The 23795-nt window shown below is 38.4% G+C and overlaps 1 protein-coding gene across 1 annotated transcript; it reads left to right on the top strand.

Annotated features, from left to right (window-relative positions):
• Positions 1-323: 323 nt before the first annotated feature.
• Positions 324-14490, top strand: LOC131572409 (uncharacterized). Its single transcript, XM_058825582.1, has 3 exons — positions 324-338; positions 10246-12020; positions 14399-14490. The coding sequence occupies exons 2-3, from the start codon at positions 10325-10327 to the stop codon at positions 14488-14490; spliced, it is 1788 nt and encodes a 595-aa protein (XP_058681565.1). The 5' UTR covers positions 324-338; positions 10246-10324.
• The last annotated feature ends 9305 nt before the right edge of the window (positions 14491-23795 follow it).

Genomic DNA, 23795 nt, shown 5'->3' with positions numbered 1-23795 from the left:
AAAAAAATTGCCACCCCAAGACCAAACCCTGAAAAACCTGTGTGCTAGTTTTGGGTGGGATAAAGTTAGTTGTTTTCAGAATAGCTGATCTGGGACTGTGTTTTAGATTTGCCTGGAAAGAGTGTTGATAACACAGGGGTGTTTTTGCTACTGCTGAGCAGTGTTTACAGAGCATCAAGGCCTTTCTGCTCCTCTCAGAGTTGGGAGGGGACAAAGCTGGGACAGCTGACCCTGGCTGACCAAAGGGAGATCCCAGACCTTGTGGCATCACACCTGGTATATAAAGCTGGAGGAAGAAGGAGTGAGGGGGTTTGGAATGGTGGTGGTTGTCTTCTGAAGTAAGAGTTCCATGTGATGGAGCCTGGCTTTCCTGGGAGATGGTTGAACACCTGCCTGCCTGTGGGAAGTGGTGAATTAATTCCTTGTTTTGTTTTGCTTGCATGTGCAGCTCTTGCTTTACCTGTTAAACTGTCTTTATCTCAAACCATGAGTTTTCCCACTTTTACCCTTCCGATCCTCTTCTTCATTCCATCAGGAGAGAGTTGAGTGAGGGGCTGTGTGGGGCTGAGGTGATGCAGGGAATAAACCATGACAACCTGGTGTAACACTGCTAATTTTTTGAGATGTGATGTTAAATTATCTCCTGTGAGGTATCCTGTCTTCTGTTCTTGTAGCCATACCCTCTTGAGGTTCAATTTAGTTTGCCATGATGCATAATTTTTTAAGGTTTTTGTGTTTAAGAAGAAGGCCAAGATTTCATCTGACATCTGTCTCTTGAAACCTTTTGCAGAGATGGTTGTTTCTCTGCTAGTAGATCACTGAAAACAAGGCTTTCTCTAGCTAAAACCCATAACATTTCTATTTATTGTTTGTGTGTCTTTCCTGTTGTAATTTAAACTGTTGGTATTTTCTTCTTTTAGCTGAACAGTAAGTTTCATTCTCAGTGAATTAGAAGAATTCTCACATTCATGTGTGGCATGTAGTTTTAACTACTGCTTTCTCCTAGCAATCATGTTCTCTGGAGGAAATGTTTTTGCTCAGTGCTGGTACATCACGGAGATGAGGTGACTGGGTATATGTTGAAACTTCAAAAGATCAGACACATGTATTACAATTCCCTGTAAAAAGCATTAAAAAGACAGTGTTGAAATGAAATTGAAAGTAAGCCCTCATTTTAAGTGATCAGATGTTTCGTGTGGATCAGATGTAGAAATATTTCTCTTTGGGGTTTCCAGATTGATACTTTTCTCATTTTAATGTTGGTGTTCTTGTCCTTTTGAAATAAAAGCAAGAGGAGAGAATAAAGCTGTCTATTAATATCCTAGGTGAAAATCTTGTACATCAATAAATTTGTTGTGGGTTTTTTTTTTCTTTTTATAGGCTAATTGGTTGAAATTAGCTTCAAACCTGCTTATTTTGAGATCACAGAAAAAAGTGTGAAAACATAATTTGTCTTATTTTTAAAAAAAGGTAACAGATTATCAAGGTCTAATCATCTCAAATTTGTCTTAATTTATTACTGTAGTAATGGAGAAGCTGCAAATGGTGGGTTTTGATTGAGGTATGCTGTCAGTGGAATTCTAGATAAAAGATAATAAAAGCATTGAAGTATTTTGTCTGGAATTGGTCTTTGCAGTTTCCTTTTAGCTGATAGTGCTGCCGCTTCATTTCTCTGGTAGGCAGGCAGTCCTTGACCATGTCATGTGTACCTTACTGATTCATAGTGTTCTTGCAGCAATATCATGTTGTGCCAAGCCAGAATATATCCATGAAAACCCAAAACAAAACAAAAAAATCAGTTGTACTTGAAGTCTTTTTAATGGTGTTAAATTTTTTGTTTTGTTAATCCAATCTAAACTACTGATTTTTTAAAAGGCTGAATTCTCTTGGGTCATATTGTTTAACCTCTTTCTAAATTGCTAACAGACTAAGAAGTGCTGCTTTAGCTTACTGAGTAAGCATTTGCTTATTTCTAAGGGATGTAGTGTATCATGTATAAATCAGTCTTAGTCATAGGCCCATAATCCTGTGTGACTGTTATATTATTCATGATACTTTTATGGTTTTTTTTCCTTTATTCATTACCTTTAGGTCTGGGTAGCCTGTATTATAGGTTATAATAGTCTATGAGAAATTACTGAACAGCTTATCCCACATCTTGCTCTTAACCATTAATAGTTTCTGAAGGCTCATGAACCTGGCTTAGGAGTGGATGGACTGTATTATTTTCCCCCATTTGGCATTTTTCCTGATAGCCTGCAAGATGGATACAGTGTTTTTCAGGGACTTTGACAACAAAAGAATAGACATGGAATAGTCTGCCCGAAGCAGGTCAGGTCTGTATGTCTGAGCTGCATTTGTGGCTCTTTGCAGGCATTTGGTACATGTGCTAAATGCTCAATGAATATTTAGCATTATCCTTCACTTCATGGAGACTGTGCTTATGGCAGTGCAGCAAAAATTCCTTATGTAGGATTATAAATTCTTTGTATGTAATATGTGGATGACAGAGCATTGTGTTTCATTCTGTTTCTGCTTCGTTCCTGCAGTCTAAACTGAGTTCTTGATTCTAATAATTAATACTTCAGTGCCTTTCTTGGTCCTAGGTCTAGGTCCTCTTAGATGAGAAGCAACAGGTGGAGGTTGCAACATGGGGAATTTGTATTGGATAGTGGCTTGTGTAATCTCATCCTTGGAATATTCAAAACTTTAATGGGCAAGGCACTGAGCAATGAGATCATGATAGTGCCTTGAGCAGAGGTTGGACCACATGATCTCCAGAGGCCCTTTCTGACAGAAGTTATTTGGTTATAAGTGATGGAGTGAGAGCAGTGTTCAGAATATCAGAAGAGTTAGCCCTTACCTATCAGAGCAGAGTTTTAAGTCACTAATGGAAGTGCTGCCTAGTCTCAGGGTGTTGGATGCTGGCTGTGATGTTGTTCTTATTCTCGGGTGGACCCTAAGTTTCTGGCTTTAACTAGCAGCAAAACTGGCAGTGCCCTTTATTCTGGTTGTTTCATAGCAGTGTTGGCAAAGTTGTTCACAGGTTCAACAGGTTGCTCAACACCTTTAGCTGCTCCCCTTTTTTCTCCCTCAGTGTCCATTTAGCTGTGTTGTCTTTCCAGAACTAGAAGATAATAGTATATATTAGTGCTTCTCTAAAATAATTTTTTATTTTCTGCCCAAAGACAAATTTCTGTTGATGCTCGCTAAATTACAGAATTGAAAGACAATTTTCTGCACTTATTCATCCCCAACTCTAGGAATAATACAGGGCTGTTTTTTAAAAAGTAATCATCTTTAGGGGCTAATTCATCATGTCTTTTGTATATCTCGAGCCCTTTGGTAAAAGATATTTGAAAAGGAAAATAAGTGAATACCAAAGTGTAGTATGCAGAAATAGTAAAATCTGGATAGTAGCATGACGAAGTATGGAGATTTGTTGGAAAAGGTGTAATAATGTCCACAGAATGTGCATTTTAACTGACTGCTCTGTGGTTTCTTAGTATTTCATAGAGCATTTGAGATGCACAGAATGAGTGCAACAAGTGGAACAGATGTTCTGAATAGCAGCATTGTCTGCAGTTACAAGTATTTGAATTTTAATGTTGCTATAACCTAGGTTAGAGGCTGGTTACTTAATATTTGCTGATACTGTTTTCTTTTACTGTTTTCCTGTTGTAACTCCCCCCTTCCTCTTTTTTGTTTATTCTTTAACTGCTTTTTTCTCATCTGAGTCCTGTGTGTTTTTTAGTGCAGTTGTCTTCATAACTCTGGATCCATCTTCTCCTTCCCTTTTCTTCCCTTCATTATAAACTTGTGTGGAGAGCTACACCTTATTCTCTAACTTTTTCAATGCTTCCAGTCCCTTGCTGATTTAAATGCTGAGCATATAGTACCCCACCCCCTAAGCTATTTGAATTTTTTCTTGTTTTGTTAAAAGTAGTATTTTGTGTCATACAGTGTGTTTGTCCTCATGGTTTTTTTTCTCCTTAATTTTGCAGTATTGTCTTGTGTTTGTAAAACTCATGCTTTTGTTCCAGAATTACAGTCTGTGCTTTGGTGGATAGTTAGGTCTTTGTTATAATTTTGCTAATTAAAGTTACTTTAAATACAGCTAAAATCTGTTATCTTTCATTGAAAGTTCCTAACAGGGAATAGTTTATTACTTAGCTCCAGATATTTAAATCTGCTCTCATTATGCCCCTATTGCTTCCTTAGTCTCCCACCCATATTTTTCTTCAACTTGATTCTGCTTGTGTCTCATCTCAAAATTCATTTTACATTTGTTTTTCGTGTGAATGTGCATTGGTAAGAAAGGTCAATACTTCCCCCTGTAAATCTCATTTTTAATTTTAAAACCCTTTTGTTGTACTTGCTTATCTTTACATCCTGTTACAATGTCTGTCATTTGTGTTCAGGTGCTAGGATGATGTATCACAGGGTGTGGGTCTTTTTATTTTCTGGTTAAAATATTTATTTATTTATTGGAACAGTAACTTTAGAGTGAGTGCATGACAAGATGATTGGTACTGATATTTGCAGTGCATAACATTGTCATTGGTGCCCATCATGTTCCCTTCAAAGGACTAAATGTGGCCAGAACTTGGAACTGATCCTCTGAGCCTTCATGGGGGAAAGGCTGATGGTGAAACTGCAGGGTTCTTTCTCTGTATTGTAAGCATTCCCCTTAAGATATAATTAGATCACTTGGAGTGTTTCTTCTTGTCCTTTTTTTTCACCTTAACCTGCTTTTTAACACCAAGTCATACTTAACAGTGCAGAAAAATTCAGTCAAAGAAAAAAATGGCACCTCTTCTCCATCTGTTGGCATCCATCAGTCCATGTATTTTTGAGGGAGTTGTTTTGTTTCTCTTCTCAGTTTCGAATTGTGTCAGGTGAGATATTTATGGCATCTAGAAGAGGTTGAAATAGCTTGTTTTTCACTTGTTCAGAAAGTAGGTGTTTCATAGTAGGCAGTTGTATATTCAGTACATAAACATGTTTTAAACAGTATATTCAGAATTGATTTCTTTAATCTTGATCAGCATAGACTATGACTAAGGAACCAAATTAGGACATTTAAATCATAAGATGTTCATGACTTCCATGAACCAGGCAGGACAAAAATCAGTAAAGTCATCTCACCTGAAATTTCTATGGAGTGAACAGATTGTCATTTGAAACTGAATTGCTGTTACCTCAGGAACATGGGGGTTTTGGTGGGTGGGTTTTTTGGGTTTTTAACCTTAGAAAGCAAAGTGCTTGCCCTTTGCCATATATTTGATTAAATGAACAGCTTCTAAAGGCATGCTTTAATCAGACCAATTGCATGCTATTCTCTGTGTACTCTCTAGATCAAGGTCTTTTGTGTCTGGACTATAACAGGGCAGCAGTCTGACTGATTATACATTGCACAGAACTGTATATACATCATTCCTGTATAAAAATTGGACCAGCTCTTTGAGCATTGTGATTAGTTTATTTTATAAAGGTACTTAAATCTCACCACCACTGGCAAAGCTGTTGAGAGACAAAGGAATAATAAATACTGAGTTACTGATTTAATTCAGTTAGTGGGATATTTGCTGATTTGGGGCAGAGAGAATTAATTTGCAACACTAATGTGTAAACATTTCTTACAAGTAATTTGTAGTTAATTTCCTTGCTGTGAGGCAACCTGACATGTTGCTGCTGGAGGTACTCACGTGTTCCCACCAACCACTTCTTTGTCTTAGCCAGACACTTTTTTCCTCTGTGCTTTGGAGAGTTAAATGAGCATAACAACAAAGTATGTACTTCTTTTCTTTTGATGCAGGGTCAAGGCAGGTGAATCCACCTGCAAGGAGAGTGGTAGAGCCAGCAAAAGGTCATAGTGGAAGTACAAGGGCATCATCTGGAGCAAAGCAGGCAAGGGTGACAAAGACTCTTTCTTCAGCAGCAAAGTGCTAAGTTGAACCTCAAATGTCTAATGGAATTTCAGCTTCCAGGAAACCCAGTAATGCTGGCAAGTTTTGTGGTTTTTTCCAGGTGCTTGATCACATGATAATACAACCCAATTTTCCATTTGGTTTTGCAGAACTAGATCTTTATCACTCATTTCGGTGCTAAAGGCAAGATATATAACAAAAAGGCTGGTACCTTGGCTTTTTATTTTTTCATTCCAAAATTATAACTTCAATTTTTAGTTGTTTCTGAAGCAAAATTAGGTAACGAGGAATTTAAGAATGTACTTGGACTTACCAGATGGGGAAAGTGAAGTGTATCTCAGTAAATGCCATCTTAGGCAAGTTGCTCTGCTGTAATTTTTATGTTGAAAACACAGTCCAGAGACTTTGGAGATTAATAATGGCATATATTTCTGAAAGACTCTGTACCTCATTGCTAAATGTCATTCAGAATTGGATTTTAAATGTATCTCCAATTTCCCTGATGATTAGGAAACATTACTGGTTGAAAAGCACTGAACTGGCTGCCCAGGGAAATGGTGGAGTCACCATCCCTAGGGGTATTTAATAGACATGTAAATGTGGCACCTGGGGACATGGTTTAGTGATGGGCTTGGTAGTGCTGAATTAATGGTTGGACTTAATGATCTCAGAGACTTTTTCCAACCTAAATGACTCTATAGTTCATTACTGCAGGCATTTTTCTATATCAAGCAGACATCAGCTTAGATGCATGCTGGAGGTGAAGTCTGTACAATTGCAAATAAGTAATTCTTTTGGTTTTGCCATTTTTCAGCAAAATGTGACCAACTGCTTTAGATTCATTAGTTAGTATGTTCTACTTAGTGAAAGTGCATTTGTTTCTCCAGTTGAAAGTGTTGTCTGAGCACTGGCTCTCAATCAACCTGGTCAATGCTACTTTGAGCAGTAGGATGCAGTGTTAAAGTCACGTGTAACAGTTATGGCAAAAAGCATTTAGTATTGACTAAAGAGTAGGCTGAGAAATTTAAAAGTGTTACAGAAGGGGAATTCCTTCTTCAACGAAGATACCATTATATTTTTTCAGGTCTTTTTATTACTATCCAGGTTTCTAAATACATAATATGTAGCAAAATTTAAATACCAGCTGAAATTGCACCTTTTTTCTTTTTCTTTTGTATGTGTTGTGTGCCTTTAATAGCAGCTCACTAGCAAATGTCTCTAAAAAAGAGAAGTCTGTCTCCATGCTGGTTCTTGCATTTTCTCAGTGGTTGTGTGCCATATGGTTTTACAGTAAAAGAAACTTTCAAAAGGTGTGTAGGTGGACTAAAAGAGGAAGAACAAAGTTAATCTTATGAAAACTAGTAGACAATTAGCTTAATTGAATGCAAAAACTTTAACATGATATGGGGTTATATCCTAAGCGGGAAATTTTAGCTATGCCATCACAGAGCATTAGAATATTTCCTTGGAGTAGTGTTTTGTTAGAATCAATTGAAAAACAAAAGTTATCCAGAACCATTAAGTATTTTATTATTCTACATTTTATTATTCTACACTTAGTAGTTCATCACTTTCCTTGTTGCTTTAATCCTTTCTTTAGGAAATTCATATATTTATAAAAATAATTTCCTTGAACTGTTGTAAAACCTCCATATTTCCAAAGCACAAAAATTACATAGTTGTATTTATGATTAACTGTTGAATGTCACTATTCATGATTATATCCAGGTGTGCTAAATCATCATCCTGGATCAACGTTTGTATTTGTTATTATTTTGACATGCAATAATTTCAATGCAGTAATAGCTGTTAGTTTTTCTGGACCATCCAGGGGATTCTTTTCCCATTATTTGGTGGATGTGGTTTTTTTTCTGTTCTTGCATTCTAAAGTGAATCCCATTCAGTGTGATTTTCCATCCTCATTCAGAATTAATAGTAAGGAGACTAAGAAAGTGTGCAGACCTTTAAGGCTTTTTCTCTCATTTCTGCAATTCTGATGCAACATCCCAGCCCAAGAAAGTTTCTGTCAGCATTGTCCTGAAAGTGTTGTCAGATGTGTCTGGGGATAGACATCAGAAACATGCTTGCACCAGTATTAGGGAAGTTCACTTCCAGCAACATCAGTGCAAATTCACATCTGGAAGAAGTAAGTGATAAGAAAAGTTTATCTACAATAATATCAAGGCTGGAGAAGTTCATTCCTTACCTGTGTCAGTGCTGACATGGATAATTTAGTTGTCATTTCTGCAGTTGTTCTGGCAGCACAAGGGCTTTTAGGTACAACAATAAATCCTTCTTGGAATTGATGCACAGATCTGATTTTTTATTCCCCACTACATTAAAAACAGTTAAAACTGGGAGATTATTTTCTATTTCACTGGTAAGGGGGTTTATGAATCTGAAAACTCCAGAGAATTTCCTTGTCTAAAACCAGTTTCAAGTTATGAAATTTCTTCACTAAAGAAGAAAATAATTGTCAAAATATAAGATATAATCTTGGATTAGTATATGATTTCTGCATGTGTGGGCTATACGTAAGAAAGTAATCTCTCCAGCTACTATTGCAGGTACTTCATTTTAATATCATTTATTTCAGTTGACAAATAAGATCTCTTCAATCCTAAAACTTTGGCATCCTATGTTTCTCGTTCTGGAGAGATAGGAGGCATGTTGCTGACTATGGAGTGTATTGTGAACAGAATTCAACATGGTGTGGACATTCCCATGTAAACCATAGGGCACTGTATTAAAAATACACAGATCTGGAAAAGGAGAAGTCAATTTTCATTACTTGGAGGAAAGCACCATTTGGACTTCAATGCCAACAGTTGAAGAAAATCCATTTCTTAGTAGGATTTCTTATCTGGATGCTATTATAAGGAAATAAATTTCATGTGCTTTCCGACAAGACCACTATGGAGATCTGTAGTGCCCCTTGCAGTGATATCAAGGCACCAAGGCACCAAGACTTTTGAATCCTGTTGCAGTCAACAAATTTCATTGCTGTGTTGAGAAGGCTGCTGCTGTCCTTTGCACTCAGAGAATTAGGAGGGTTTGCTTTGTAGAGTTCAAATTAAGGAAGAACTTAGAGACTAACAGTGAATAAATTTAAGAATGAATAATGGAAAAGGATAGATTCCCATAGGATTCCCATTAATTCCCAGGCTGCCTCCTAGTGATCAGCTTTCCCTCTACATTGACAGTTACCCTTTTATGTTTTGTTTCGTATTGTTTCTCTCAAGAATTTCAGAATACAGCACTTAATAAAGCAGGTAATTTTACATACACATTTCCAAAATTCAACTAATTTTACCCTATAATTCTAGCTGCTGCTTTGCCTTAGTGTATTGTGCAAAGTACCATCACAAACACAGACTTCCAGAAAAGTGAAGAATTACAGAAAAGGAATATGTCTTTGGTACAAAGATTTATCAATCAAATTTAGCTCTAAAAACTTAATATCTCTGAACAATTGAAAAGGGAGATGTTAGGTTCCTGGATGGAATCCTAGACTGGGTTTTCCTTACAAGTTTTCATTTCAGGGTTAGCTGGCTGATGGGCCAAAGTCAAGATTTCAGAGAAGTCAGAGCTGCTTTCTGTTACATTTGATGAGAAATGCAGACAAAATAAATAAGACTTCTGAAAAGAGCTACAAAATTAACTGTAAACATGTCATTTTTCCTACAGCATCTTAATTTTTCCACAGTGTATTATTTTGTTGGTAATAAAGTATGAAATATTTCTTCCAAATATTTATGATTCAAGACTTAATATACTGAACAGTAAGTATCAGAGTTGCCGTAGTCACTGTGACTTTACATTGTTTGAATTTTGGTTAGTATGTTTTGAATTTGAGTATTTGATCTTAATGGATGACATTGTCCTCTACCTCGTTACTTTCAGCTCCTCACAGCATTTACTGAAATTTCAGAATAGCACCAGGTTTTCAGGAACTATTATTCAAACATCATGCTAGAAAGGCATCTAGAAACACAATGTATGGTCTAATGATGATTTGTGATACTTTTTGTAAAGCAAAGTTATTGAGATGGCACCTGGGTTTACTTAAATGGATTTAAATGTTCGGGATTGTCCTGAATTGTATTGATTAGGCATTTGTTTAACCAATAGAAGGTGTTATCTGAGATATTATCAACTGAAAAATGCAGATAGTCTGTGTTTGATCATCATAGTAACATAAAGTACCTATTCTTCAGGTTGATCACCACGAATACATTATTGCTCTAACTTAGTGGGGGCTTGATTTTTTTATTTGTTTGGGGTTTTACATTTGATCTTCTTTGTTTTCATATAGGGAGAAAATTTTAAGCAAGAACCCTGGATTCCTGTTAATAAAAGCAAAGCAGAAGAAAAAGAGAAAAAGAAACAAAACAATGAAAACTAATCGCACAGAAATTACGAAGAAAATGTTATGTGGAGTAGCTCATCATCCAATTCCAGGTGACCATGACGGATCAGAAAGTGAAGAGGATGACTTGGAAGAAGAAAACAAAAAATCAATGTGTACATTCAGCAAAGGCCCGGAGGATCCAGTAACAGTTTGTGAAGAGCAGCCTAAGAGTAGTGATGAAAGCCTAAAAGAAGATGCAGGGGTTTCAAGAGAGAGTTTTCTGGTTGCTGTGCCTGAGGTCTCAGCGATGTCAAATAGTGCATGGAAAAATGAATTGCCTGTAGAAAGTGACAGTTTGCTTTTAAGAGATGTAAAACCTTTTTGTACTGAAAACCTAACCAAAAATGCATTAGATGACAAGGAAGCAAAGCAGAGGCAGAAAGACAACCTCTGCAGTTTCCTAACAATAAGCAATGATAAAAATTCTGTCCAGAAAACAGAAGGCATTTCTGAAGACTATGATATGACATTGTTAAGCACAGAAAACAAACTGGGATCATGCCAAATTACATGTGAACCTGACTTGGAAGCCAAGGGCCTAAGTTTAAACAGAGAAGAAAAAGAAATCTCTCAGTATTGCAGTTCAAATATACTTAATAATGTGACTGATAACACAGAGGGCAAATGTCCATTTTTAAAAGCAGATGAAACTACCTCCAATGCCTGGGCTTTTTTTTCAATTAATTTATCTACTGAGGAGTTGCAGATGGGCTTCAATGCTCAAGTTTCTCTCTCTCCTCACTCTGAGGATGAATGTGTAAGTGAACAAAAATCTCAAGAAGTGAGGAAACCTGAACAGACTCACATGAACAGTTCAGCAGAGCTAAACTGCTATCAGTCAAATGAGGGATTGGTAAAGGAAAACCATCTTGAAACAGAAACTGAGGAAGTTGGCAATGTAATAAGCAATGGTCTGTCCGTGTCTCCTGGTAAAATACACTTTGATTCCCTAGTGGAAGCCAGGGCTGCCTTCATGCAGGGTTCAAGTGAAGTAAATGTGCCAATAAATGATGCTACACCAATTACACTGAAGAGGAAGAGATACAGAAGAATTGTCAACTTAGCACCAAAGTTTAACCTACCAAGACAGATCTTTGCTCATACAGAGGAAGGGAAGGACATCCCAGTAAGAGAAGATATTCCCCAAAACAGTGTTTTAGAAGTGAGGCAAAATTACTTTCTAAGCAAGAACTGTGGAGAACCACATGAACAGGAATTGCATGCATTGCAGGAATATTCCTCACCCACTCCAGATGCAGATGCTCTGGTACATAATATTTCTTACACTCATTCAGGACAATGTTCTCCTATATCAAAATATGCCTGCAGGGTTTGTGTCGATTCCAAAACAAAGGAGGAGCAAGCTACTACTCTTCAGCCACAACAGGTAGTTAATAAAAAAGAGGACGAGGGTGAACATGTTTCTTCAGAGGTTACAAATGGCCAACCAGATAATTTTTCTTCTGTTAAAGTTGTTTCTGAATATCTAGAAGATTCTACTACAATGGCAAGCTGCAGTGAAAATGCAAATGGAGCAGATGACTCTGAGCCAGCAAAGACATCACAGCTTGAAGATTATCAAGATGCAGATGTGAAATGCAGTTTTCTGGGACTTCCCTTATCATTAGGATTTGCTTTTCAACTTGTGCAGCTCTTTGGTTCTCCAGGTCTTCCACTGGGTATAATGCTTTTCTTACTACTCCTATGTAAAACAAAAAAAACCCACAATCCCCTCAAAACCACAAACAAAAAACAAAGCACTCCCTCCAAACCAAAAAACAAATGAAAATACTATGGTTAGAAACTCTTTTTTTTTGCATTTTTTAGTTAAATATTAATGCTGTTGAAACAAATCACATTTTGGTGACAGTTTTTAGTTTGTACCTAAAATCCTCCATCTCTGTCAAAGGGGCTTTTGGTTTGGCCTTGTATTTGCAGTCTTTTTAGTAGCAAAAATTGACTAACTTTAAATCCAAACATGAAATGCTTGCTCAATTTTTAATATATCGTAGTAAGACTTTTCTGTATTGATTACAGAACTAAATGATGTTTGAATACATCCTACTGAGTAAGACTTTACTGTGATGATTATGGAACTAAATGAAAATGTGGTACAAAATGTGTGCACTTATATAAAGGCTGCATGTTTGGTTTTATATTCCAGATAATAACATTCTTTTTTATTTTAATGGAGTTTTCATACGCTCTTGCGTGGCTTAGATGCTGTTGAAAAACTTTTCCAAAATCCAATTTGGTTTGAAATTCAATATCAGGCTTACAAGATGTCTTCTGAAAGTCAATGTCTTCTTTTTAAGTGTGCCTTATTAATAAGTGTCCTGGTGTTGTGTACTTGCCTTTCAGAGCTCCAGATATCTTATTTTTGTACTTTCAGTTTAATACTTTTAAGTTAGCAGGTAAAAGACAAGCAATCCTCAAAGGAATTGAGTGTGCCAGCCACCATTTCCCATACTGCAGGCTAATGTAATCCCACAGAGCTGTAACCAGTGAAAACAAGAGAGTTTTGTTTGGAAGTCACCCTAGAACACCTGCTGAAAGAGACATATTCCCTGTGCATAGTGTTTTTCAGCTTCTTGAGTCCAAATTTAGTGGAGAAACTTGAACTTTCACTTAGCCAACAATTAGGATTAAAAAACATAGGCCAGCTTTTCAGTATACCTTTACAATTGTTTGTTTCAATAGAATTTAAAGTTAAGCATGAATTTTAATATGAAAATTTTAATCTGACAGCTGAGGAGCAGCTTATGTCATTTATCTGCTCAAACTGACCTCAGGATTCTTTGTTGCTTTTTAAAAGTCCATGGCAATGCCATCTGCCAGAACAATAATGCAAATCATAGGAAGCATTACTTCATCTTAGGTCCCTAAAGGGGGACATAAAAGACTGCTTTACCTAAATCTGGCACCACACACCAAAGAATTTGCCATATAGAGCTGAAAGTAAGCAAAGAAGTACTGTTGATGTCCTCAACTGTTGCATATAAAACATTTTTCTTCTCCAAACTTGATGAATCTTCATATTTGTGATCTTAAATTTTATAATGTTAGAGGGAGTTGGCCATGACTTGAAAACAGGCATCTTCCAAGAAAGAAAAAGAATAACCAGGCATTCAGAAACACTCAGTAGCTTAATGAACCAAATGTCCTCCTCTGAGTCAGTAACAGGTGACATTCTCTGGAGTCTAGGTGAGTTTCCTTTGGAAATAACCTTCAAGAAATACAAACCTACCCCAATATCTCTCAGCCAGCTTGTGGCTGCTGACTGCTGGGGTTTTCCCACCAGAATTGTGCCTGGCTGGCCACATTCTCCTTTGTTATTATTATCCTACAATTCCAAAAATTATCCTGCTTTTTTTTTTTTTTTTTATGGCATACAGTACATTGACAGGCAACTATTTATGGATGCACACATTTGAGTGGTATTATTTCACAACACTTGGAATTACAGTCAATCTTTATTGAAATTATTTTGGAAGGGAGGTTTTTGGTAAATAAATGTCTTTAGTTATTTATAAATGGAAGATTTAATTGCATTTCTTGCTTGTATGATCCTTATATAAGTGTAGAATATATTTCAGACAGTTTTCCTATAAAGAACCTCTTTTCAGCTTCTTAAAGAGTGTTAGAGTTAAAACATTTTAGGAAACACCTTCTCTACTAATAGTGCAAAAATTCTTATAATCAAGCATTTTAAATTTTAAAAGTTGTTAATTAAGTTGAATTTAATTTAATGGCTGAAAACTTTGTTTTTCTTGTATGTGCCTATTTTTAGGGGAGTATGTGGGGGAAACGAAAGTATGGTAGGAAAGTCTTTGTCTAAATAAAGAAACTAAACCCAAATCTCTTTCCCTCTCTTTCCCCTCTTGTGCACTGGCCTTAGATTCCAGAAATTCTAAATTCTGATTTTGCTGCTGGCTCATTTAAATACCTGCTTGAAAAAAAAAATATAAATAACATGTGCAAAAATCTTAATTCAGTGATGTATTTTGGCTGTGGAGAGATCTGAACACTGAACTGCAAAAAATATTTTCTTCTGCAGAATCCTTGTTGCCAGATGATTATGTAGTTCCCCTTGACTGGAAAGTTTCAAAGATGATCTATTTACTGTGGAAGACCTCTGTGGAGGTATGAATTTTAGGGGGTTTTGGAAGGCTTTCCAATATTTCAGGTGCAAAGGGGAATTCTTCACTTCTTTATTAGTAAATTTGCTTTAATATCCACAATGAGGAGGCAGATGTTTTTTGTCCTCCTCTGAGTATTTCAAAAACCAGCTCATTGGCATGATAGGATTCAGATTTTAAAATATCAACTTCAGAAGCGTGCACAACTCCTAGTTTAAAAAGGGTGAAAAAACTTTGGTATCTGTGTCTTGACCTGACCTATGTTCATTAAGTACAAGCTACCATCATTCAGATGTTTTCTGTCTTATAGTTTTCTCTCATCATCTGAGCAGATATCATCCTCCATCACCTCTGCTAGAGCTGCAGCAGAGAAGTCATTCTGCGTGACTGTGGGCAAATTAATTCTCTTTGTCTAGCTGGGAAAGTGTTAACTTATAAATTACTTTTTTTCCTTGTCCAGTAGTGGAAATCAGGAAAATCCTGATTACAATGAACTAGTTAATATAAAATAGAGCATGGACTTTGTTCTTGCCCAAAATAACATCTCTTGTCACATACCTTCTTTTTGCTGGACTAATGTTATCTATTTTAGGAAAAACAGAAACCAAATGGATTGCAGAATGAAGATGGCTTGACTGGTAAGTCAGTACAGTTTCTGTGATACAAAAACTGTATAAAATTCTTCTTATCAGGAGGGGTATTATTGCTAATTGGTTTTTGTTACCAACTAGTGGTAATACTCCTCTTTGTGCAAAAGCACAATGATGTGATAAGTGAATTTATGCTGCCGTTGATTGTGTCCATAGTCCACAGAGCTATGGTTGCTGTCATCACTTAATTTTTCCTCATCTAAGTGCTAAAATTGCCTTATAAAGTTTCCTACATTGAAATATTCCAGTAATTAGCTCAAGTTTTTCCATTTTAGATCATAGTGGTATTTAGCATTGTATAGTCTTTCTTGAGACTTTACTTCCCTGAAAGGTTGAGGATCTTCAAGTTAATTAAACTTCATTAACACTAAAAGTTGGCAGCATAATAATAAATAATAGAACCATGGAATTATTTAGGTTGGAAAAGACCTATAAGGTCATTGACCCAACCATTATCCCAGCACTGCCCAAGTCTGTCCCTCAATGCCACATCTACTTTTTTTTTTCTTTTTTTTTTTTTTTAAACACTTTGGGAGATGATGATTTCACTACTTCCTGGGCACCATGTTCCAATGCCCAGCCACTCTTTCAGTGAAAAAATTTTTCCTAATATCCAATCTAAACCTCCCCAGTGAAACTTAAGACCATTTCCTCTTGTCCTGGCATTTGTTATCTGGGAAAAGCGTGTACCTGGCTACATCTTCCTTTTAGGCAGCTGTTGAGAGCAATAAGGTCCCCCCTAAGTCTTCTTTTCTCCAGGCTAAACAACACCCCCAGCTCCCTCGCTGCTCCTCATCAGACTTGTGCTCTAGACCCTTCCCCAGCTCCACTGCCTTTCTCTGGACATGTTCCAGCACCTCAGAGTCTTTTGATAGTGAGGGGCCCAAAACTGAACCCAGAACTTGAGGTGTGGCCTCACCAGTGCCAACTACAGGGGACAATCACTGCCCTGGTCCTGCTGGTCACGCCACTGCTGATACAGGCCAGGATGCCATTGGCCTTCTTGGCCACCTGGGCACAGCTGGCTCATGGTCAGCTGCTGTCAAACAGCACTTGAGGTCACACACCTCGGCAGGAAGAGATATCAGGGTTCAAATGAAGCTCTGGACTTCCACACACATTAATTCCTGCAGTGTGGAAGTTATGGGATAAGGTTGCTCGTTGTCTTTTTCCATGATTTCCATATTAATGCACTACAATTTCACAGGTTCTCTAACAGGTTTAAAAATACACAACAGTAGTTCCCTGAAAGCTGGTAGAATTTGCTGTCTAAAAGAGGAGAGAAGTTTCTCTATTTTAGGAGAAAGGCTGTTTCTGGAGAAGCAGTGTAAGAGTGGGAATAGACACACACACGCATGGGTGTTTTCTCTCACTCCCCACCCCCTATGAGAGACAAAACAGAAAGATTTCATTTATTTTATAAGGCATTTAGGATGCAAAAATCATGAGGATTCTGGTAAAATAAAAGCTTGTTCTAGAAATACTCTATCTTGACACAACAGAAATGAGAGACTATATAAGGTAATTTCAGGTGATTTTGCCTGCAGTTTATAATTTCTTTATTTTTTAGATGATATTATTAATCTTGAAGATCTAAATAAAAATCCCCAAGAGAATAAAGACTCTTCTGAAACACTATCAGGCATGGAGTTATATCAGAATGTGATAGAGGAGAACACCATAACCTGCCCTGGCTGTCTGGATGCTGCATTTCATCAGTCATGAGTGACTGTCTTAAATTCTGCATGAACAAACAGGTAATCAGTCACCTTGTGAATATTTTACTCTTTTATCTTTACCAAGTATCTTTTTATTATATTTGACCAAACATCTAAAGAATATTGTTTGTTATAATTTTTAAGGTGCATTTAGTATCCTCCAATTTACTTGGGTTTTAACCAAGTTAGGGTTGAGGGTTGTTCAGATTTTGTTTCTTTCAGGCCTGGATGGGGAAAAGAGAAGGCAGTGTTTTGTTATTAAAGCCATATGATTTCATTTTTTCCTCTGAAATCTAAAGCATGTGTGGTGAAGTGAAAGCAGCAGGGTAGGATGCCTAGGAGGCGGAATTTATTCCCGTTTTGGTTGCTGTGGCAATCTGTTGTGAGTCATCACAGTCCCGCTTTCCTTGTCTTTTCAGCATGGAGAGTAGTGTTGGCTCCATTAAGGGTCTTATTATGAAAAAAACTCTATGAATAATAAAAAAGTATTTCACCAAATTATGAAGAAGTGGCAGTTCTGCTTTTCAGTGGAGAAACAGTAGGAAGAGGTCACACTAAGACTTGGTATATTGAAGTGTTAAATTTTCATTAATGTTTTCATTTGGTGTGACAAAGTGTGCTATTGTGTTCTTGCTTGTCTCATGAATTTTTGAACCCTTTGGTAACTTGGCAAAGTTTCTTTCGTTTGTTTATGAGAGATATTCTGGGAAGATTGAGATAAAAAGGAAGGATTGTGGGCTCCAGCACGAAAATGCTAGCTTAACTTCTCTATCGTTTGCCATCAGTTGTTCTTTCCAAAATGGAAAATGGATTAATCTGTAGTTTTTAAACAAATAAACTGAGGTACATGGGAATAGAGTAACCTGCACCATGAGCAAACTGAGCCATTAAAAGATTCCACATCCTGAGGCTTAAATTGTTCACATCTAGACATCTCAGGACTGCTGGAATATCATCCACATGGGGTGTGGTCAGGGGGTCTTTGTCACCTGGTGCCCTGTGTCTGACCTGACCATGCCTCCAGTCGATGGCAGGAACGGGTCAAGGAGGTGGGTGTGCACTGTGTTGCAGCTGTTATAAACACAGAAGTTTTCACAGTGGATGTTCATGTCACAGGGGAAGTAGTTGAATACTTTGGGTTGGAATTCAAACCTCTTGGATGGGGTTTAATTTGACTAAATGTCATTGATGACAAAAATGACATTGCAGGCTGATTAGCTGGTACCAGCTACCAATGCAGGAAGATAAAGGAGATTTCTGTGTACCATGTGGCCCAGAAAGCACTGGTCTTGCAGGATGCTCTCAGCACAGATCATTAATAACATCAACAACATCTGGTAGCAGTATTTTCCTCTTAAATAATCAGATACTACAATATTGGGCAAGCAAATAAAAAATATTTGCACAAAATACTTAGGTCTACACCTGTTACCAATTTTTAGAAGCTACTTATTTATAATATTGCAATACAAACACTCTAGAGGCAGGATTTTGGCTTACAATCCTGACTGGATGTCTGTGTGGGCTTGTGTCCTAAGCTATTATCCAGAAATGTCCAGGCTATTGATTAAATATTTATATGCTAAAGAAACAGGTGTGAAGAGCTATGTTCACTTCCTGGGAGAAAATGTTGAAATATGAAACTTCTTCCTTTTGTGCTTCAAGAAAGGAAAGATACATGCTAGCAGATTATCCTGCCTTATTGTCTGTAACTTTGTCTGTCTGCTCTGCTACTCCCAAAATTGTTTCAGTCTTCCTCTCCTGCTTGTCATGAGCACAGCAGAAATGACCCAGAGCCCTGCGTGTTTGTCACCCAGCCACTGTGTGCTGCCAGGAAACCCCAGTTTGTTATGCTGTCTTGCAGTCTAACACTCTACTGTGTCAGCTTGTGTTAGTTCTCTGGAATATAGAATGAGAGAAATGCAGACTTTGCCACAAAAGAAGACTCCCCATCAGTGTTTGGCTTACAAAAATGCCCATGCACTGTCTCTGCAGGGCTTGGCCATTGATATCTATGGTGGAATGGGGAGATACAGCTGGAGTTTTATGTTGGGGTTTTTTGCTTTGCTTTGTTTAGGTTCAGCATTTGAAATGAGTCAGGGAAGGTCCTGAAGGCTGTTGGAGGAAGAGGATGAGACACCAGAGGTCAGATGGGTTTAGGCTACTCTGGAGTTGGGATCTGCCATCTCAGAGCAGGCTGATGCAAAGGGTAACTGCTGCCCAAAGTGTGAAGTGCCCTTCCTCCCAGCCTTGCTCCAGATAGCAGCTCCAGCAACTGCTGGCTGACACGAAGGCTATCATTAATTCGCTAAGCCCACAGCAAACAAATCAATACTTTCCTGCTGGACTGAGGCACTGAGATAAGCTGCTGTAAGGTCCAGCTCAGTGCCAAGGCTGGGGCAAGGGAGCAGATGAGGTCGTGCTGCTGCAGATAGGAGGAGGGGACGTGCAGGGTGTCCTGTCTGGGCAGCAGTCAGCTCTGATATCAGGGGCCATGTATTCTGCAACCAAACCTTCAGGTAGAGGACTCTTTTAAGCTTTTACAAAAGTAGGATGTTAAAAGAATTAAACCAAGAAAAGTATGTGGAAAGGAAGAAGCATGTCTTGGGGTTTTCAGTCAGCTCATGCTCACTGTCAGGCACAGGCTATGGGGTAACGCAGACCCCACGTGAGTATTCCAGTGCTTCCACAATGTTTGCATGCAGGCATTGTAAAAGACAGGTGAGTTTTCCTGATCAATGGTGCCCCTGGCTTTGAGGGATAAGGTTGTCTTACCTCACCACAAAATAATTCCCCTCTGGTTCCTGATTAAAGCTGACTTGCCAAGAATGATGTCCCAGAGTGGTTGTGAAACTGCTCGAGTGAACAACTGTAAATGTTGAAATGGATTTCATTCCTTCAAATGTCAGGGGGGAAATAAAAAATTAGGAAAATTGAGACATTCCTAACAGAAAGATTTTAAAATCATAGGAAATCAAGGGAGAGTTAATATGATCATTTTGGTCCCTTTAGATTGGAAAGCAAACTGAGCATTACTGGCCAAGTGCAACTTAATCTGTTAGCCAGATGAACATGCTGCTGTATTCATATTGTGTAAGGATGTTTGTATCCCAATGGGAGAGTGAAGAGTGTTCCTCTGTGAAAACACAGGGTTAATCTCAAGCTTTTGTGAGAGCTCCTTATTGCAGCATTGGCAGCACATCAGTATTTGTTCTGGAGATTAAGCAAGAGTTCTCAGTTTGAGAAATGTTGAGATCAGTGAAAACAGCATTATTTTGGTGCCTAGAAGTTCTCCTTAGACCAGGACTCACAGATGCCAGTGCAATACAAATGTGTCTGTTCAAGCATTTGTCTGCAGGACTACTGCAAGGCAGAAGCTGACATGTTTCTTTTTGAAGTACAGCAGTCAGTAACTCCCTGCAGGAATACTTCTTCCACAAGAGCCTTGAAGGCTGTGGTTTTGGTGAGACAAACCTCTTGATACCCCAGTGTTATCCTCCTTTCCCTGGCTGTGCAATTCCAAGCACTTCCCTTTCATGGCTGTGATGCTTCTGAGTGAGGCAGTTTAGCTCTAACATCTAATGAAGACATCCAAAAAGTTTTTGGTCTGAAACAAATTGCTCTGGAGGCCATGAGATCAGGAGGACGTGGGCAAAAAAGCAGGAGTGTATAGCTGGGAGAGGCAGGCCTGATTTTTGGCTAAAATGAAAAAAAATTAATCTGAAGAATACCAAGCAGACTAAAGCAGTTTTCCAGTATTGCTACAGAAAATATCATCCTATTGTCAAATTTCTTCCAGTTGCTACTTTGATACACAGATAATAGTGAAAAACTTACTTGTCCTTTGATATTTAACCACTAACATTAAACAAAATGAAGCATGAAAAAGTGCACAGAATTATGACCAGAAAACCTCACCTGCATTTTACGGTGCTAACCAGGAAAATCTGGCTCAAAAAATCATTCAAGCAGAGAGTCTATTTGCTTGGGAGAATAAGTGCTGCCCACAGGTGGGTTTTTGGAGCTCTCAAGAAAGAGCAACAATTGGGTTGTGCAGGTGCCTCACACTAACTCTGTAACATGAAAGCCTGTGAGATCCTGAGTGCATGTAACAGGGGAAACAATTCACATTGTAACAAAAAATTGAGATGTAGTTGTACAATGGTGGTATTGGCTGAACAGCTGTTCATTACATAGTGTTTGTGATGTGTAGAGGAAAAAATATCCACTGTGTTACTCTACTCCTTATTTTTCAGCTTTGAAGTGGTAAGGTCCTTACTGCCTCTAGTTTTGACATCCAAGTTCTTATCTTCTTCCTTTTCCACTCTCCTTGCATTCTTTTAATTTTCCTTTGCTTTCCATTGACTGCTTCCTCTCCTTTCTTTTTAACATTTAAAAAAAATAACCAACAGCTGAGTATTAGAAACTTTAAAAAACATTGGACAGACTCTTCTCAGTCTGAGGGCTGGGTTATCTGTTAAGTCTTTCGGCTGCCTGTGCTGTTGTGGAACTTCAGCAGATCCTCTTCTTTTTTTTTTATTTCAGAAACTTCTCGCTTTAATTCCACCATGGAAGGACTTCAGTTGGCCACCAAGGATTTTAAGAGTGAGGGATAACCTGGAAGAGAGAAACCACTGTAGATTTTTTTGGTATACATCTTTGGCCACCTCCCCCCAACACTGCCCCCCAGTATCAAACTCTCTGACCACGTAATAATGATCAAAATTGAGATAACTTTGTGTATGGCAAAAGGTCACTTTCTGAAGCCTTTTGGGATTTACACTATTTCAGTACATCCTCAAGTGTGGTATAAAGAGATTGAGAGTGGAGACCAGAGGCATCTGTCACTATGGGGTGTGAGCTTCAGGCTGTGGTATTTCATTCACTTGTATCAGGATCCAGGACATTGGCACAGAAGCAGGCAGTGATGCTCACCTGCAGGAAATGGTGCTTGTTTTGTGTCTTAGCTGCCTCCTTCTGCCTTCACGCTCTATCATAACTGCACCCTTACATAATTGCACATTTACAACCTCAGATGGTAAACATCTTCATCTGTCCTTCCTATTCACTCAAACAGTGGTGCACAACTTCCATTCTTTTCTCCTGAAACCAGCCTTTATGCTTCCCCTCAGCTAGACTCATTTGGGAATTTGGCACTACAGCAACAAGAATATTTCACTATGGAACTGATTCAAACATGCTGAAGGAAGGGTGTGTATGGTTTGTGGTAGACTGAGAAGATGTATAACTAGCACTGGTAACCAGTGATTTGATGTTTCTGTTAGTGGTGTTGGAAATATTTATGAATGTAGAGATAAATCATAATTAATTATAAAGAGCAACCTCTGTCAATTATGAGGCATGCATAAGGCTGGACACTTCCTTGTAGGGAGAGGGAGTGACAGCTGTCACCTCATTTAACAATAAAAGTGTGAGAAAAGATTAAGGAGAAGCAGGAAACTTGGTTGTGTCTACTTTTCAGAAATAATATTTCCCACTTCTGTAGCTTGCAGATCCAGAATATTTCTCCATTTATTCTTTGATCTCCTCTTCCTCACCTTTCCCTGCATTTGTTTATACACCAGCTGAAGAGCCAGGACTTGACTGAACTCAGGCTGAAGCTCCACCATGGTCAAATTTGCTGATGCGTCTCCACTTTCTGCTTAAATACTGCATCTACGTGAAAGCAGTTAACACTGTATGTATTTCTAAATTAATGTTGTTCCACTTGCAAAATTTTCTGGCTGCATTGTTTGAATGCATCTCCCATGGACATGTCTTCCTTGTCTAGAAATGTCCTACTCTCCTACCAGCAGGACAATATATGAAATGTAAGGGAGAGGAGAAAGTTAGTTCATACCCCTTATAACCACAGCTTCAGAGTTCTGTGTTGTACTAGTGGCAGCAGACAAGTTAGTTTGATTTCAGGAAAATGTCACTCAACACTGTCTTCCTACTTCTATTTATTGAGCGAGAAATCTGAATGTCTCTGTTTTCTGTTACTGAATCCTGGCCTTACAGAATGCTTGAAATAAAAATAGTTTTCAAAATCTCACCGTACTCTTGTATGGGCAAGTCATGTTTAATCTCTTAGTAGAGTGTTGCCAGTTTAAGTTTACTTTAACCCCCTATCTGTGAGTTTAAAATTTTCTGTCTCTTCTTTCCTGCCACATTTTCCCCACTTCAGTTAGTGTTGGTGTGACATGTCCCTGGGAAGCTAGGCTTTCTCCCTGTGTGTGAACACTCTCTTTAGCACTATTTGGAACCTCAGAACCTAAAACTCCAGCATTGAGGTTGGTTTGGTGGTGGTATGTGCCTGGGGCATACCTGGAGCTGGCTCCTAACCAAGCTGGGTGGGATGCTGTGTGTAGCTCTGAGAAGGGAGGGTGTGATACCACTCCAACTCTTTTTGGTTTTATTGCAAACTGTAATTTCTTTGGCTTCCTTGGTGAGCAAGTTAATGGAAATCAGGTTTTCTTTAGAGGAGAGAAATCTTTAAAACTTCCTTTACTTTCTCTTATGATAATATGTTTGAAAAAGATAATTAGGATGGTGTAGTGAGCGTGATGCATGGGATCATTCGTTCAGTGCTCGGCAGTTCTTTAGCTACATCCCCTTGGCATCCTTGTTGCTTCTGTGGTTGAAGAGGACTCCGGTAGCTCGTTGCTAGGAAGGGGACGGGCGGCGAAGTGTCCGTGCATAGCTGGTGTCCTGTAACCAGCCCCACTTCTCTTTGGGGCTTTGATGATTGCTTCCCTTTAGGCCCTGCCCTGTAGTTCGCAATACAGAGAGGCAGCACCTGGGACTGGAACGCTGTCAGGCTGCTGCCTTTGAGAAACTGGGGAATAATCCTGACTGTAAATAACTGGAGATGGTATCTCGGGCCAAAGTTCCGAGTCTGCGGCGGGTGCGGTAGCTGAGGCTTTGGCTATGCAGCCGCACACGCC

Source organism: Ammospiza caudacuta, chromosome 2, assembly GCF_027887145.1.
Source record: "Ammospiza caudacuta isolate bAmmCau1 chromosome 2, bAmmCau1.pri, whole genome shotgun sequence".
Lineage (NCBI taxonomy): Eukaryota > Metazoa > Chordata > Aves > Passeriformes > Passerellidae > Ammospiza > Ammospiza caudacuta.
This window is presented reverse-complemented; position numbering and strand designations above follow the sequence as displayed.

What these genes read in the sequence shown, in the direction of transcription:
- LOC131572409 (XM_058825582.1), top strand. Translation starts at nt 10,325, where the DNA reads ATGAAAACTAATCGCACAGAAATTACGAAGAAAATGTTATGTGGAGTA. An exon ending in TTCTCCAGGTCTTCCACTGG is followed by an intron (nt 12,021 to 14,398) that starts GTATAATGCTTT and finishes TTTCTTCTGCAG; the next exon opens with AATCCTTGTTGCCAGATGAT.